General features: G+C 49.2%; 1 protein-coding gene and 1 long non-coding RNA gene across 21 annotated transcripts in view; one reads left to right on the top strand and one right to left on the bottom strand.

The window, feature by feature from the left end:
- Positions 1–695: 695 nt before the first annotated feature.
- On the bottom strand, positions 696–4,525 carry LOC311440346. Its single transcript, XR_014695365.1, has 3 exons — positions 4,405–4,525; positions 4,241–4,315; positions 696–793 (listed from the first exon to the last, which is right to left on the bottom strand). It is a non-coding gene; the product is annotated as an uncharacterized lncRNA (long non-coding RNA).
- LOC311440345 (uncharacterized protein) overlaps positions 2,398–17,179 on the top strand; it is a 124,067-nt gene continuing 109,285 nt past the window's right edge. For 7 of the 20 annotated variants that reach the window (XR_014695345.1, XR_014695348.1, XR_014695350.1 and 4 more), the window contains exon 1: positions 2,492–3,790. Coding sequence is in view for 2 of the 20 variants with exons in the window: in XM_084527131.1 (XP_084383257.1) it covers positions 15,978–16,071 (94 nt within the window). In the remaining 18 variants the exon portion in view is untranslated. Of the gene's footprint in view, positions 3,791–10,155; positions 12,473–15,952; positions 16,072–17,179 lie in introns of those variants that run through there. The other 13 variants (XR_014695349.1, XR_014695351.1, XR_014695359.1 and 10 more) reach the window with 7 other exon arrangements.

The raw sequence follows: 17,179 nt of genomic DNA, 5'->3' as shown, positions 1-17,179 counted from the left end.
ACCTTTTGGAAATTCCTTCCTCCCTCCTGTTCAGCAAGCTGTCTGCCTGATGCTGCAGCAGAGCCCATTCCTTGTGACCAGATGATTCCTGGGACAGCACGGAGGGCGCACAGTGGTGCCACCTGGCACCCCCAGCCTGGGCTCCCCCTGTGCTGCTGCAGGCTGGTGTTTTGCCTGCTCTGGAGAGGACCCATGTCTCCTGCATGGCTGCGGTGACCGCCTGCGCCGCCCTGCCTGCTGGGTGGGAGGTGACGTTCAAACATTTCCATGATGCGCGGTGGTGGCGGGGGCAGGAAGCGCTGATAATCTCAGCTGCAAGGAGACTTTCTTCCTTGGGATTGTTGGTTTTAGTCTCGGGGTGGGTTGTGGGACCCTGGGGACCAGAGCAGGGCTAGTGCTAATGTCTGCCTGGCTGCCAGGGTTACCATGGGATTATCTTAATTCCAGAAGCGAGGCTTGCCCTGTGCCTGGGAGACAGATTTGGCTTGTGGCTACGGGGTGAGGCCCTCACATGAGTGTGCGTTCTCTACAAAACCTGCCTCCTCCCTTGGAGATCCCTGAGCCTGGGGAGGCTCCCTTAGGAAGTGATGCTGGCTCCAAGCAGGTGGTGTCTCTGCACTCAGGAGGATAGTCTTATTTCAGGGAAGCTCTCCTCCAGCAGAAAGCAAGGAGGAGAGGATGTGCAGGAGGGGCTGAACAGCTCCTCCCCATTCTAGGCACCTTTTGGGGTGACAGGCTTGTTCCACCCGTAGGTGCTTGCGGCGGGCCATTCCCCGTGACGGCTCTCTGCCACCTGGAAGGGAACGTAACAACAGCTATCATGATAAACAGCTCAGGGCTCATTAGAACAACAGATAGAAACAGAAAATGTTTCCTCTTTATTTCGTGTAAACACAGCTACAGGAAATTGAGGTACCTTGGGCAGGAAGCAGAGGTTACTGAGGACAGGGACAGGACAGCCAGCAGGGTTTAGAGTGCTTCTGGCAGTGATCTTAATTCCCCCCTCCTGCTCCAAAGAATTGTCGTATCTTAATTTTGGGATGGAGTCTCAAGAGCCTCAAAGAGTTTTGGTATGGGGTATCAGGGATGTAAGGCCCATAGCCTGGGAGACAGTCTGCTTTGCTGCGCAGCCTGCACCTTGCAGTCACGGCTGGATGAATGCTCTCAGGAAACGCTTTACAGGAAAAAAGATCTGAAGGCAGGACAGTTTATGAACTGCTGCAAAGAAATATACAAAGGTCTTGAATACCGTGGAAGGGAGGCTTAAAGGGCACAATTAAAACCAACACCCTGCTTTTCACATGCAAATTTTCAGGCTTGTTAATATGTGACTTCTGGATGCAGATACCAAATGCGACCGTGCCAAAGTAGGTTTTGGCAAAAACATGCCTGGATTGCTTTGTGAATGCTAAATGGGAAGCTGAAGTCAGAGTAATCTTAAAAGCAAAATCCATGGGAGACTCAAAAGAAGATTAAGACCCAAATAAGCATTTTGACTGAGTCCAAAGAAGTTAGAGATGGCTACTGCCACTAATGCCTTACTGAAACTATTCACCAGCTAGACAGAATAATGCTACTTCCAGCTGTATCCCTGCACAGATTCAGGCAAATGAGACTGTATTAAACATCTTTGGGACTGGATGTTTCCCACTTCTTTTGAAGGTTTTTCACATAGTTCTCTTGGGACCAGTGTGGGCTGACTGTGATATGAAGTATATCAAATTGAAAGTTTAGGTTGGCTCATTAGCAAAGCGCTCAGAATTGATGTGAAAGCAACGGGTCTGAATCGTCCAGCAGAGGCATCCCACGATACCTCTTCACTGGACCTAGTTTGCAGCCTTTCATGGCTCTTGTTCTGTCTTTGGTAACCTAACTTGCCAAGGGATAGGTCACTGTTGCATTCATTGCTAAGCACACAATAAGTAAATAAATAAATAAATAATGTCCTAAATGAAGCCAAGAGAACTCTCATAGGTTTGGAAAAGACTATTTTTGGGTAAGCTGGGCCTGCTGTGAGAACTGGAAAAAGGTGAGAGGAAAAAATACACATGTAGTAATAAGATTTTCTCCGATTTCTGACCTCGCCTAGGGGCCTCATATCTAAGAGTCTAAAAGAAGTTTCTGAGAAACTATGTGCTAACTTTGAATCTTTGGAAGAGAGGGAGATTCCAGAGACTAGGAGCACACAAGCGACATGACGGTAGGTGTTACAGTGCCCAAAGAGCTAATGTCACAGCCAAGCAAATAGTGGGAAAGCAGTCAACAGGGAGGAGCTGAAGCTGTCTGTGTGGCCTGAATGGCTCAGAGGTGTTCTCTGCAGGCTAGGTTTGCAGGTGCTTTTAATTTCAACCTGAGTCTGCAGGCCCTAAGGGTTCTAGCCTATTGCTAAAGAGACAGCAAAAGGTATCTAAAAGCAGCTAGGCTTGGCCTTGGCAAGCAATTCTTTGTGGCTCATCTGTGGGAGGGAGCAGAAGTGTCTTTTAGCTGGAGCAGGCAGAAAGAGAAGCAAAGAGCAAAGAAGGCAGCGGGTGACTTTCATCCCTCCTACCTCTTAACCAGCTTCTGCAGCATTTACCTCGTAGTGAGACTGCAGCTTAAACTATATTGTTTAAGGACTCCAAGGAGCAATTCAGTTCTGGATTGTAACTGCTGTTTTGGGAAAGAGAGATACAGAAAGCTCTTTCTCTTGCTGGAGAAAGGCCTGAGATCCACAGGTGAAAAACAGCCTAAGTGGGTGAAAAACGAAACACCTGGTTTGCACAGGGAGGCATGATTAAACTGCAGAATTCTGACTGGTGGTGTCCTCACACCTGTGTGGTGAACAAGTTTCAGCCAAAGGTTAACAATCCTAATTGTGCTAATTACTTAAAGCAAGGCACGGGGGTAGGAGCTGGTTTGGTTATTCTGTGCTGGAGAGGAGGTGGGGTTTTGTGCTCTTTTACCTTCATGCTTTAAATCTTGAAGTCTATTGTCCCTGTGGAGACCTAGGGCATAACTGGTGACTTACATTTTGTGCTAACTAATATCTGGGTGCTGATAATGCACTTCAAAAGGGGGAGCCTGGTTCTTCATAATGCACCAGCTATCTGTAATTGGGCAGTGCCAGAGATTAGGCAGAGGCTGCTGCTTCTGGTCTGCCCCAGGAGCTGGTGCTTTGTAGAACCATGTCCGAGCTTTGGGACAGGTAGTAGTACAGAGGCTGGACAAATGCTGAAGGCAGCAGAATCCCCTTCAGCAAGGATATCTGATACTTGAACTGCAGAGAGATTTGTGCCCCACGGCTCTGCAAATTTCCTTGATGCTGCCTAGCTATGAACGTAGTGAGAGGGGTGCCTCTGTGACCTTTGCTAAAGTGCAGCTCCACATCATCATTTACAGGCCTCCCCACGCGTCCCCACAGGAGTGGGTGCCTCCGAAACGTCTGGGATTGCAGTCACAAAAATACTCTTCTGCGGCCAGTGACCCAAATGTGAATCCTGCCCATGTTTGTTGCACAGGAAAATGCAAAGGGGAGAGAGTGAAACTTGGCTAACCAGCAGCTGCAGAAGGATAAAAGTGTTTACAAGAAAGGAAACCACCTGTGATTTCAGTCTTGATTTTACCTGACCTGGCCTCTCTTCCTGCTTCCCCCCAGGCTGCTCCTGGACATGTAATGACTTAAGTGTCTACACTTGCGTGCGGGGCTGTCCAGCAGTGTAGGCACCTCACTGGAAAACTCCCAACTCTTCTGCTGTAATCCCAATGGTGCAGACTGGGATGTGCTGGAGTGGAGCAGGCGCTGCTGTGCAAGGTAAGGGGGAGAGAGACACTGTAGCTTTGTGGCAGGGAGGGGGCCCTGCTCCATGGCCAGGTTGGCTGCCTTGCCTGGCATGGCTTGGATCCTAGGAGTGCTGTTGGGAGACATCTCTAGGTGGTTTGTCTCAAACTCTCTCAGGCACTGTTTGATCAGGAGCACTGCGGTGCGCTTGCTTCCCCTCTGAAAGCTGATTTGGTGAGATAAAGTACTCTCAGCCCTGATGCCAGTAGGTATTTCCATTAGACATTTAAAAAAAAAAAAAAAAAAGCCCTTTTCCACACCACTACATCAGAGAGAGAGCAGCTCTACCCACACTCAAATGCCTCTGTATTTCAGTAGCCTGTACCAAAAACAGAGCAGCAGCAGGATTCAGAATGAATGGATGCCTGTTGGTGCTCCAGAATTAGATGGCAACAGTCCTTGTATAAAGGGGTCCTTTTTTACCTCAGTCCACACCTTGTCATTTTGCCCTGTTGTGCCTCAGCTGAGAGTGTTTCCAGCCTTCTCTCTGCAGTGGGTCTGAAAAATATTAAAGAAACTAGGAGGTTTTGGATTAGCTGTGCTGGGTAAATGAAATGCAAAACTCTTACTTTAATCATGTTACTAACCTGAATGTTCTCCTCTTTGCCATGGTTTAAATGTCAAAGCTGAGCATCTTCCTGTAAGGGACTTCAAAGCCGTGCTTAGAGTGAGGCCCTCTTGATGTAGCATCGATGTGAAATGTGGTTGATGAGTGAGGCTGTAGGGTGGAAGCCCTCCTTCCATAAGTTCCTGTGCAGGTGTTTGAAAGGTTTTGGGTGAGGAAGGCTCATTCCTCTTACCTTGAAGTGCTCTGTCTATCCCTTAATGTCTCAATTTCTCATCTATGCTGAAGTGACTTATGAGATGTGGCTGTGCAACCAGAGTTTTGTCTCGGGGTTGTTGTTTCTCCTGTTTGAATTGAGCTTCCTTTTAAAGTAGGAAAAATACCATCTCTGAGTGACGTGCAGCTTTGGTGGTTCATGCCTCTTGCTCCTGCCTGCTCCACCACGAGCAGTGACTTTGTCTTGCTGATAGCTGCAGTGCAAGTGTGATGTCTGGTTCTGCATTAGCCTCAAGCCTTGAGTCTTCCAGAGAAAGTGGTGATGCAACAGGCATAGTGAAACACATTCCCGGCAAAGCTAATTTACTTTTTCTTTCAGAAACCCTTTTGTCTTTGCATTGCAACTGTACTGGGTTACTCATCCTTACCGTGGGATGTGTGTTTGTCACCAGGTCTGGGACAACATAGTGTTACCTGTTTCCCTGTTAACAGGAGACAGCTCACTTAAATACTTGTTGGAACACCTTATCTGTATCTTTACCATTCTGGCTGGTGAAGGGAACTGGTTTTTCAAACTCCTTGCAAATCATCCCCAAAGATAGAAGACCTTTGTGCTACCAGGAACTCTGTTGTTAGGACTAGAATGCTCCCATAATGCCTTTTCCCCTGAGGTTTTACACCATGTTTTTGACTTCAGCATGTTTATTTGCAGAATGGTAACTCCGTGAGCGTTACTCCTGATGAAAATGCTACCTCTCAGCCTGGGTGCATAGGCGGTGGGTATGGCAGAGGAGTGGTGTGGGTGGCCAGTGCAATGGAGCACAGTCTTTTTTATTTCTCTCATGCATTGAGCTTTGTTGTTATGCAGATGGTTTTATTCTGGGTGAGATGAGAGGTGCATTGGTAACTTGGGAAGTATAGAGATTTGTATGTAACAACTGCAGCTAGTGGGTTATACTGGGAAGGTGTTTTGCCCATCCTACGTGGTTTGTTTCTGGCAGCCACAGAGAGTGAGGCAGGGCTGATGAGGACGTCCTTGTCTGTGAGTGTGTGGGAGCAAGTTGGAGAGCTGTGACCAAAAGGAGATATGGCCCTTTCCTCTCCTCATGTGGTAACCAGCAATAAAGATGTGTGCAGGCAGAGGAGAAATGCAAATGGTAGAGCAGCATGGCATGGAGTAGACCCAAGGGCCCTGAACTCTGGGATACAGGCACTGTGCTTGTTTACCAGCTGTGGCACGGGGGAGGAGAGGTGCAAATGGCTTCTTGACACACTGATGTGATAAATGTTAGACATATTCCAACAAGTAGGGAAAAATACCATGCTCCTGGAGATTCTGCCTGCCCCCATAATCGCTTACATCTGCATTGTTTTTACCCTGCCCACGCATTTCAGCTGCTCCAGTAAGCACATGAAGAAACCACCCTCCCACTGCCAAGTGACTCAGACCGTCACCCCTCCAGGAAACTGCGAGATAATCGGTTGATAATGGTGGCTCCTCCTTAGCTTCAGAGGTGGTGGGACACCTCTCAAATGGCTGCTTGCAGCAGCTCCAGAGGCATCCCCACCTCCTCAAATTCAAATGTGCTCTGGAGATCAAAAAGCCGAGCTCCTCAGCTGCAGCCTGGGACTGGGTTACCTTTGCATGGTGCAAGCGGGGACTCCTCCCGGGGGTGGCTTTTCTCTTTCCTGCCTTGTGCTGGGTTGCCCTTTGAGGCTGCCTGCTCTTCTCTGTTCTCCAACCCCTTCCTCCGTGGCAGCCGTGTGTAGCACAGTGTCACACGTGGGATGGAGAGCAACCGTGTTTCTGTGCAGAGCAAGACAAGGATGCCCCAACGTGAGCATGATGGGGGAAGCCCAGAGCAGGCGGGTTAGGAGGAGCAGGGCCTCCCAGAGCAATAGGATAGCTGTCTCGTGCCATTTGGGGACTGTTTGCTTTAAACTGGAACCTCGGAAAAACAAGAGCAAGGAATTTTATGGGTGCAGAGTCTGGCACGTACACTGCTGCCAAGGCAGTCCTGATACTTTGTGACACTTGATTTTTCCCCCCATCTGATTTCCGTGTTGTTCAGCAAAGCAGTGACCAGTCAGGGTTTCTCCTGTCCCCCCTGCATGTCTGGATGTGGTGACCCAGGGCCATCTGATTGCACTGGCTGAACCTTTACAGGTGTGACACCACAGTCACTCCCATCCGCTCCCCTACCGTCCTGGTTCTGAAATAACACCGAGTTGATCTTGATGGTGCTCTGGGGCTGGAGAGAGATGATTCTCATCTCAAAGTGGCAGGATAGAAACACAAATTAAGGCTGAAACTGGCTGCGATGGAAGCTCCAAAGTATCTGACAGGGTAATGCATAAACTACTTTGAAGAGAGATGTGCTGTTATTCAGCACAGGCTGTTCGAAGACACCTTGCTCCATGCACATCCAGCATTGCCCCTTCACCCTGGCAGGGTATGGCTGCCAAAAGTCACAGTGGTGGCTTTTTTTCCCCCACCAGAGATGCATGCAGCACATCCCTGCAGGACACAGCAGTGCCCGTGGCACATCCCCGCAGCACAGGCTGCTGTGGGAGAGCCGAGGTGAGGGGCTTTTGAGGCAGCTCAGTAAGTGCTGCTTTCCATTGTGCTGTCCCAGAGGCTGTGCTTTGGTTTTACTTTGACAATAAAATAAATTCTGGTGCTGGTCCTGCACCATAACACATGGTGCAGGTGAAGTTCGAGGAGGGACCGCTAGATGTCTGTACAAACCAGGGTTTGATGTGCAGCGCTCCCAGCTGTGGTTTATGAGTTTATTGGCTCATAAATAGCAGAGATGGGGCACAGATTTAAAAATCACAGTTCTGCTCGGAGAGCACAGAAGGGTGGCTGCAACAGAATGGGGTCAGAGGCAGGGTCCTGCATCACAGTGTGGGATGGTGCATGACCAAGCGTGGCTTGAGGAGCCAGAGTAATCCTACAACCTCACAGCACTCTTTAGGGATGCATTGTACAACCACTACCAGAGCTCCCAGCAAAAAGCCCATGCAAAAAGCCAGTGAAATCTGTCCTTTGCAAGGAAGTTTGTTTGATGGCAGAAGAGTTTTTTGGTTTTTTTTTTGCTCTTTGCCTACAGTGAATCTTTCCAATTGTAGGCCTGACCCCACCTCCACGGTATGGCTCAGTCCCTGCAGTGAGAGGTCGGTGCAGTTGTGCTTCCACTGGCAAGAAATTGCTTTCCAGCCTGCAGCTTGCCTATGAGGTGGCATTAAGCTGTGTATCAGAGAGCTTTCAATCCTCGTTTCAGAGGGAAATGCAAACTCTTTAAAGCTATCAGGCTCCAGGTCCAGGTTCTGGTCCTCTGGGAAAGTCTGCAAAGCTTGCCCAGGATTTTCCTCGTACACAGTTAGATCTGATCTCTCTCCGCACCATTCCAGCAGCCCTATGTCACTGAGCACAGCATCTGCTTTCCTTGAGCAAGGGCTCAGGTCTTCCTGAAAGCTAAGGTTAAGGTAGCTTCAAGAAGCCCTGCTCCACTGCTGGGAGTGATGTCTCTCTGCTCCCCCAAATTCCCAGGTGTGCTCGTTGAACCCGTGTCCCACCCCAGAGAGCTGCGTTCCCAAGCTGAGGCAGCTTGCTTTGCTTTACCTCCGCAAGACGCGGTGGGGTGCTGCATGGTGGGAGGGAGAAGAAGAGGAGGAGGAAGAGGCTCTCCTAACGCTTGTCCCCACTCAAGATTCTCCCACTAGAGGGCAGGGAAGGTCTGCGATAGAGCAGGGTGGCTTCAAAGCCTGCTCGAAAGCGCGGAGCTGTCCCTGGAGTGAGAGCCTGCACCTGAGGAAGGATCCTGGGCTCTTCCTCCTAAAGGTCTCCTGGGGCTGGCTGAGCTCGCTGCATGCTGGTCTGGTGCAGGAACGCTCCCTCCATCCCCAAACCCCATCCCTTCTTGCTCTGCTCCCCCTGACACCTCTTTGTGTCTGTGTGGACCCTTCCTGCTCTGCTCCTCCCTTCTTCTGCCCTTGTTTCAGCTCAGGCTGGAGCATCACCTTAGCCTGCCCAGGGCATGTGGCCCTACTGCAGAGGTTTGGGGATTGTACAAGGGATGTACAAGGCTCCCCACGCAGTGCCTTCGGCATTTCTGATGTCTCTGACATGCAGGGAATCAGAGGACTCAGTGGCTGGGCTTTAGGTGAGCCCAGGCACCTGGACTGTAGAAATGCAGGGGTACTGTTGGAAGTAGAAATGACACCCGCATGGGTAAGGAGGGAGTAGCATGTCCCCCTCGTGTTGACTTTGTGAAGTGGTGGGGAATGGCTGTGGGACTGTGCCCCCTTACAGCAGTGTGTGTTAATCCAATGCAACCTGTGGCTGAGGGGATACGGGCCCAGGACCCAGCCACACCTGAGCTCCAGCCTGCTGGTGTGATGGTGGAGCTCTGGCAGTGCAGCAGAGCTCGAGAGGAAGTGCAGCTGTGGGAAAATGGCCATTACATGGTGTGCTCCTTGTACTGCGTCACGCCAGATGCACACACAGTCCGAGTCAAAGGACTTCCTCGGGCTGTGGCTGGAGCCTTTCTCTGCCTAGGAGTGACTGGTCAGAGCTGGGGGTGTTTTAGATTCCCAGAAAAATGGCCATGCTCTTTAAAGGTGCACACCAGACTCATGTCGTGCTCGTTGCCTGATTTAAACTCAGCCTGCCAGCCAAGTCACAGGCAGGGCAGTGAGCACTGCCCAGCAGCATGCCAACGAGGCCAGTGCTTTGGAGCAGGCAACCTGCAGCATCTCGTGTGATGTAGCTGCTTGTCTGCAGCAGGGAGGGGGACTTGCACTTCTGCACTCAAAAGTAGCAACATGTTGGCTTGGGTAAACATTTGTTGATGGAAGAAGCTGCACTAAAAAGACATGGCTGTGAAGACAAATCCCCTGAAAGGAGCTGTGCGTGTTTTCTTGAGAGCAGTCTGCTCTGTGCAGCACTTCTAGGGGTACATCAACGCAGCCAGGCTGGGTGTCTGCAGGTTTAGCATGAGCTCTGTTCCCCTGGTGAGGAAAAAGGGGCCATGTGGTTTCCCTCACCCAAGCTAGCTCGGGTACCACCACGCTGCTCCTCAGGGTACAGAACGGATGTGTCGTTGAGCTGGGGCTGGGCTGCAGTGACTGCTGGCAGCAATCACAGGGCACACAGCGTTCAGCGCTCTCGCACCCTGGTCTGAGCTGCTGTGAACTTTGAGCTCGTGAACCCACAGCTGTCTTCAGTGGGCTTGTTTACTGGCTAGAGCAAAGAAGTGCTCCAGGCAAACAGGAACTTTCTGGGTGTCTCAGGCTTTTGGGTGCTGAAAGAGTTCTGGGACTTGGTTAGAGCTGGTTTACCTATTAAAAGAACACTTATTTCTGGTTTTTCTTGAAGGAAGCTTGGGCTTTCAGGAAGATGTTGCCTAAGGATGTCTGTGGCCAATTAGAGTAATAATTATTGGGCTTTATTCCAGAGACTGTTTGTAAATCACTGAGCAGATTGTGTCTCTTGGTGATCCTATTTTTGTTTTTCCTTTTTTTTTTTTTTTTTTTTTTTCCATTTCCCTTCCAGTTAGCAAGGCAGTCTATGGTAATTATTTGGGACGGATACTATTTAAATCCTGGTATTGGGCAAGCTTTGATATACCCTGTGAGGAAACCCAAGAATCCACACTTCGGGGAAGACATTGCTGCTGTTACCCAGGAAGACACCTATTTTGAGTGTAACAGACAACTTCACCAGCCTGCATAGGGAACGGGAAGAGAGAACGAATGCATTTCTTTCCCAGGAATGAAAATGTGCACACTTATATTTCTGGCACAACCGTGGACAGAGCACAAAGGAATGTGAGAACAGTGCTAAGCCCCAGCTGGCTGCCTTGCAGCTGGGCTGTGTCAAACCAGGAGTTAGTGCTGCCCCTCCAGTTGGGATCCATGTATCCTTTTGTAGCCAGCTTTATCAGATAAAGTTTGTTTATAACTTTAAAGCCCCATGGACTGGTGTAGTCAGGCTTTTAAATCTCTAAGCCCTGGATGTATTCCCAAGCCTGAGATATATTGTTTACACTGGGCTGTCTGGAAGTACAAATGCATCCAAGGCCGTGAGGAAGAAAAATAGCACCTTCTGCAACAGCCTCCTAACTACTGTGTCTGGTTAGCAGCAGGCATAGGATGTAGCTGGATGCAGAGCAAGTGTGGGAGGTTGAGATCTGGGAATGGGAGAATTGGCTCCAAGAGGAATGGAAGTCCCCAGCCAGTGCTTGATGAAGCCTCCGGGCAGGTGTGACCTGAGGCTTGCTCAGCTTTGAATCTCTGTGCAGGAAACTGTTAGCAAAATATTGCAGGAGTACTCAGTCTGCAACACAGCCTTCCTCTCCGGGAGCCGCTAGTCCTGGGTCTTCTCCGAATAGTGGGGATAGAAAGCTATTTGAGTTTTGTAGGTGCTCCGGGAGAGGATGCCCTCTTCTGTCACTGAAATCTGAGGGTGCCCCAGGACACTGCGTGATGGGCAGTTTCTTACTGTGGCTTCGGGGAAGGCTGCGAGCTGCTTGCCAGTGTTAGAGCCCTCTGGCTCCTGTAGAGCAGGTCTGTTACCTGATGTCGTTCCCCAGATTGAATTGTTTTGTGTGTGTAGTCAGCCAGAAAAGTCCTCAAGTCCCATCCTTTTTTCATATTTGCATCTGTCCTTCCTTTTGAGCTTTCTTCTTGTAAACATCTGTGTGCAGTACAACATCAGCCTCTAGTTTGTTCCTTTATGACTCAGCTGGATGCAATTCCAGCTTGTGATGAAGGCAAAGCCAGCGAGGTGGAGATGGAACATGAATAGAAAAGAGGGGCCATCTAAGAGCATGATGAGGAGCCAAAGAAGGGAAATAAATATGCAGTGCCCTGCCAGAGACTTATTTTCTTATTCCCAGTTGAGAAGATTTTTCAGTAACTGCTGAAGCAAGCTGGCGCAATGGTAACCGGGGTCACATTCGACCACAACAGTGTCTGTGGTTAACGATGGCTCATTGGTGCCTACAGTTACTGCTCACAGCCATGGCTTCTGCTTGGCTTTTTATTCGTGACTGATTTCCTGTATTTCGCTTGGGGTCCTATCTGATTACATGCTCTTTTCCGTGGTATTTGTTCTAACTCTTGGACTGCTGCCTCTGTAGCAGAGCGCTGTGCAGTTGCCTTTGTCCAGCTTCTTCCCAACAAGCAAAAATTCTTGGAAGATGCAGCGTGCTTGTTGCAGCCAGGCAGGAGCTGTTCCTTTGGCCTGGCCCTGTCACTGTCACGGTGATGGTCTTGTTGGAGATGGTGGGAGAGGACTTGGACATCACCCAGGCTCACAATGACTTGCAGTAAGCCCGGTCTTGCCATTGGGAAGTGAGGTGACCTCCGTGCAGAGATGAAGATGACAAAGGGAAAGACTTCTCAGAGGGTTAAGATGAGATCAAGAGGTGGAAGTGGGAGAACTTGTGTGTGCCAGCTGATCTCATGAGACATTCCAACCACATTAACAGAAGCTGTGTGACTCCAGCCCCCTAGCTTGGGGTAATGCTAAGCCCTGACAAGGCGTGTTTTGTGTCACAGTGAAATTACGGTGTCAGAGTTAGCCAGGGGTGTGAAAACCTTAATAATACTACTTGAGAAAGATGAGTCAACCTTCGGCAGTCAGCGTCCTGCACTGGGGGTGGCTCTGACGTTTCTGAAACATGATGCTGAACAAGTCTGGATGTGCTTCTATTTGAAGGCAGTTGCTTATTTGTTTGACAGCAAATAATCCTTCAATGACTTTTCTGTTGACAAGCTTGGAATCTTATTTCTTGTCCCAGAAAATCTTGCTGTAAGCGAGAACCAGCTGGAAATCCTTGAGAGCCAAATACTATAGCTGTTTCTTTTCTGGTCTGATGGATTCATTCTCTTACACTTCAAGCAGTTCTTTCAGTGCCTAAAAATGCTCTGATAAGTGTAGGAGTCCTCTGAGCATCCTTTGTCAAGCAAGCTCAGAGCTGTAGCCTTCTCCCATCTTATGAGCTGTTTGACTGGCTCTGATGTGGTTTGTGGTTACGTGTAACATCACTCATGTGGCCCTCATGTGCTTTTGATTTCAGCATCACTAGTGAGTGCACTTTCACGTGCAAGTGTGAGCTTTGCTCAGGAGAAGTGTGCAAGTACTATGGAGAGGCGCTGAGAGTCACCTTCCCCAGTCTGACCTGCAGGGTCCCTTCATCGGAGGTGCAGGCACCTGGTCTCTTGGTGCTGCTGCTGTGCAGCCCCAGGGGACGCCTTGCCAGGCACAGTCCTTGCACTCAGCTGCTGCAAAGTGCAGTAGCTGTGAGTATGCCAGCGTGGGATGAAATTCCCCAGGGTTAGATGGTATCTACAAGGCAGTGAGAAGTTAGTCTCATTCCTGCCTTGCCAAATTACAATGCCTCCGTTGACGCTATGATGCAACGCTTGGGGTGTTGGTCTCTTAAAAACTTCAGTCTGGGTGTTACCCTGTCACAATGCGTGGGCTTTGAAGACATTTGTTCTGCCAGTGCCCATGCCGTGTGTGTTAGGCAAATAAAGAGCAGACACTGGCGTCCCGGGTTGTCAAATGAGCCATGATATGTTGATGGCAAAGAGGGCAGGCATGGTGCTGCTGTTGGAATGTGGTGTTGAGTCAGTAAATTTTCTGCTAAAAGATGACAAAGCAAATGGCAGCTCTGTTTTCTCTAATTGATGTTTGGCACAGGTCTGTCTGAAGCTATTGCACTGTTAGTGGTGCAAACCCCGTGGTGGCTAAGACAGATGCAGGACGGCCTGTTATATTGGGTTCTACTAGAGGGGAACTAATCCAGAGAGAGCAGGGGCAGCTAGTTGCAAGACTAGCTCGGCTTCTTCTGGGAAGTCCTCGTTAATTGCAGCTTGGTGTTCTGCTTTGACTGATACAAAGAGGAAGCAGGTAGATGGGATTTTTTTTTGGACTGTATTCCTATCATCTTTGGCCTGGGGATATGTAGTAACAGACAAAGGTGAAGCAGTTTGCTAGACCTCTGCAAACTGGGTGGAAGAACGAAAAAGATGGAAGGAAGGCATGAAGCTCACTTGAGCAAAGGGGGGTGAGCTCTTGTGCTCTGTAAAGCCATCACAACGTATCCCACCAGGCAATTTTCCTTAGTCTCTGCCGACTAGACATTGTGAGGACCCAAGTTCAGTGCTTCTGCAGAAAAATATGAATCCCAGGCCCAGGAGTTGTGTTTCTCTGGGCTTAGTAGGGTGATGATTAAAAATGTGATAGCTGATGAACCAAGATGCTGTTGAAAGAACAAGACACTTCAGAATGGGAACTGGTGCACAGAAGGGTCCTGTTAGCACGCTTACAGTAACTGGTGTATGTCTGCCTTCTTAACTGTATCTTCAACTCTCTGCTTGAATGTCGTAGGGCTTAATGCAGTGGATTAGGAAACCAGCCAAACCACAAAGAATAGTTCTCAAAAAGGCCTGACCCCATTAATCAGCAAAGCAAAGATTCCCCCCCCTCCTCTGCTGAACCATTTCATAGCCAGGGACGTGGCACGCTGTGTTTTACAGCACGTTGCCTGGTGTTGGGAGTGCTAATGGATGTGCGAGGCTCTAAACTGGTAGTGAGAGGGTACCCTAGATGAGAAGGTGACTCTGCTCCAAAATGGCACCCAAGGAAACTAAAAGTGCTCAGCGATAGGTACAAGCAGAAGAAATCATGCAGCTAAAGATCAGTAGAAACTGGTGATTGAAGTCACCCAGAAATAAGACTCCATCTGAGAAGAGCTCTCTTATAACAGGGATGCAATTAAAGCTCTTTTTAGAAAGGTGAGCTTTTTGCTTTGTACAGAGCTTGAGAGATTTCCCTTAAAACCTCTTGTCTTGGAGTTTTGTCTCTCTCAATTCCTGGTACCTCTACTTCGCTTCTGTCCCAAATGGTGTGAGGCTATGCTGTCCCTTGGAGAGGAGGTAATGCTAGCAGGAAAACCCAGTATCCTCTGGTTTGTTTTGTAATGATGCTTGCAGATGCAAGTCTTTTTAGTTCAAAAGCTCTCCCACAGAGGAAGTGATGTTCTTATGCTCTTTTCCTTCTGCCACTGAGTTCATAACTCTGCCCTGGTCAGGCCTCGCCTGGGGTACTGTGTCTAGTTCTGGGCTCCCTAGTACAAGAAAGACAGGGATCTCCTGGAAAGAGTTCAGCAGAGGGGCACAAAGATGATACGGGGCCTGGAGCATCTTCCCAATGAAGAAAGGCTGAGAGACCTGGGTCTGTTCAGCCTGGAGAAGAGAAGACTGAGAGGAGACCTCCTCAATGTATATAAATATCTGAGGGGTGGGGGACAGAAGGATGTAGCCAACCTCTTCTCAGTGGTTTGTGGGGATAGGACAAGGGGCAATGGCTGCAAGTTAGAGCACAGGAAGTTCTGCACTGAAAGAACTTGTTCACGGTGAGGGTGACGGAGCACTGGAACAGCCTGCCTAGGGAGGTTGTGGAGTCTCCTTCTCTGGAGATATTCAAGGCCTGTCTGGACGCCTACCTGGGCAGCCTGCTCTGATGAACCTGCTTTGGCAGGGGGGTTGGACCCGATGATCTTTCGAGGTCCCTTCCAACCCCTACAGTTCTGTGATTGTGTGATTCAGTGATCCTCAGCTGCATACTTTAAAGGGGGCTGGGAAGCCACGCAAGCCATCTTTGTTGCATATTCATAGTGGACTCCAGATAGGGGCTACTCAGCTTGCTGAGTTTTTTCTGCAGTGCTTTTATGTCATTTATTTTGGGTATATCATGCACTCATGAGGGTCTTAGGAATAGATATTTCAATATTGTGTTTGTTCTCGCCACATACATAGGCGCACTATACTCGTGCTGGCAGATGTCATTCCGAAGTGTGGAGAACTTATGCCTATAGATCACATTTTGGGTCTGAGTCTTCTAGGACGCAGGCCCGAGCGATATTCAGATCCACCTCTCAGATGGCACCCAGCTCACTTCCTTTCATTCTGTTGTGCAGTGATGCATTTGGCTTCCAATATCAAAGCCTGACAGTGCTGTGCAGCTGTCTGAGAAAGGTCACCGAAAGCCAGAGGAGTTTCACAAAAAACATAGATGAAAAGTTGACTCAGATTCGCTGAAGAGAACTAAACCCTTCTCTTTTTCTTTTAGAATTATCTGTTTTTTGTGAAACTCACTGGTTTGCTGTGACCTTTATCTTTTACCCAGATGAAAGAGGCTTTGTTTTTGCATTCACGTGGGGAAGGATTTTAATACAGAGTTCACATCCTGTGCTGCAGGTTGGATTGAGACTTGGTTGGTCCCATCACCAACAACTCTTGTTGCCAGCCTCAGCATCTGCCAGTACCTCTGAGTGGGAGGGTTGCAGCTGGCAGTGATGAGGGATGCCTCAATCCAGCATCTCACTCTGGCAGCCTAGAAGTATTCATTCCTGCTGGATGGCCTCAGACCTTGCAAGGCTGCGCCTGTGCTCCAGAGGTTGTATCCTGAATCCTTCCCTTCCTCAGTGCAGTGTGATGCTGGGGGGGGACTTCTGTGATATGATGATGTTGGGCCGAAGTTTTTCTTGATCCTAGGGGATAAACAAGATCCTAGGAGATAAACAAGAGCTCTGTGTGAATGGTGGTGCCCAAGGCCTTTTATCAGCCTGGGCTGAAATTAGAGATTTGCTGGCATCAATCTATAGTGATAGTTATGCTGTTGGTGTGGCTACTTTTCTTTTGGCACAGTTTATTTTTCCTGTGTGTACCCAAGTAGGTAAAATAGAAGTTTGATACATGATGAGGTGCCCAGAAAGTGCATGTGTAGGATAGAGAGCAGTATGAGGTTGTGATGCCCTAGGTGTATTTTGGGAGGGCTGGTAGTTGATGCAGCAGGTCATAGTCTCAGGTGACTCTAGGATGCTATTAATATCCTGTCAGGCACAACATCTTGCTTTGAAACCAGCAGCTACTGGCTGTGGCAGCTGATGGCCCCTATGTGGGTTGGTGGTTCCCGCAGACACCACTGAAACCGATGCTCTTGTCTTGCTGCTGCCATCTGTAGAGAGAGGTTGCGGAGCAGGGTGGAACTCAGTGACACTGCACAGTGGATGGGAGGAAAGAAGCTGTTTAGCTGGATTCTTCTCCTAATGCAACTGCTTTCCCTTTTGAGAAGTTCCATGAGTCACACGTGGCTAAGTTCATAACAAAGCAAGAAGCTTTCATAGGGTGGAATTCTCTCGCCACCAGCAAGAGATGTCCCAGTGCTGCGGGGTGGGCCATGGTAGGGGTCCTTGTGTCTGCCCAGGCAGTGTGACTTTTAAAGCGAAGTGAATTTAAGCGTTGGTTTCAGAGCAGACTGTCCACAACCTTCTTTCTTGCTGCAAAGTGATCAGGAGAGGCATCTCATTTTAGGGTTTTGGGGGTGGGTGATGGCTGGATGCAAGGCAGTTCCCCAGCAGCAGCCATATTGGCCTGGCAGGCTTGTGCCCATGGGGCTTGCTTGCTCTTTGACTGTGGCGATAGTCTAGACTTCTGCAACACTATTACAGCTCCAAGCACATTGTCCTTGTGTTGTAACCATTTCCATTCCTCCAGGGAGGCCT

This window comes from Aythya ferina (assembly GCF_964211825.1).
Source record: "Aythya ferina genome assembly, chromosome: 8".
NCBI lineage: Eukaryota > Metazoa > Chordata > Aves > Anseriformes > Anatidae > Aythya > Aythya ferina.
Note: the sequence above shows the minus strand (reverse complement) of the source record. Positions and strands in the feature narration are given on the sequence as shown.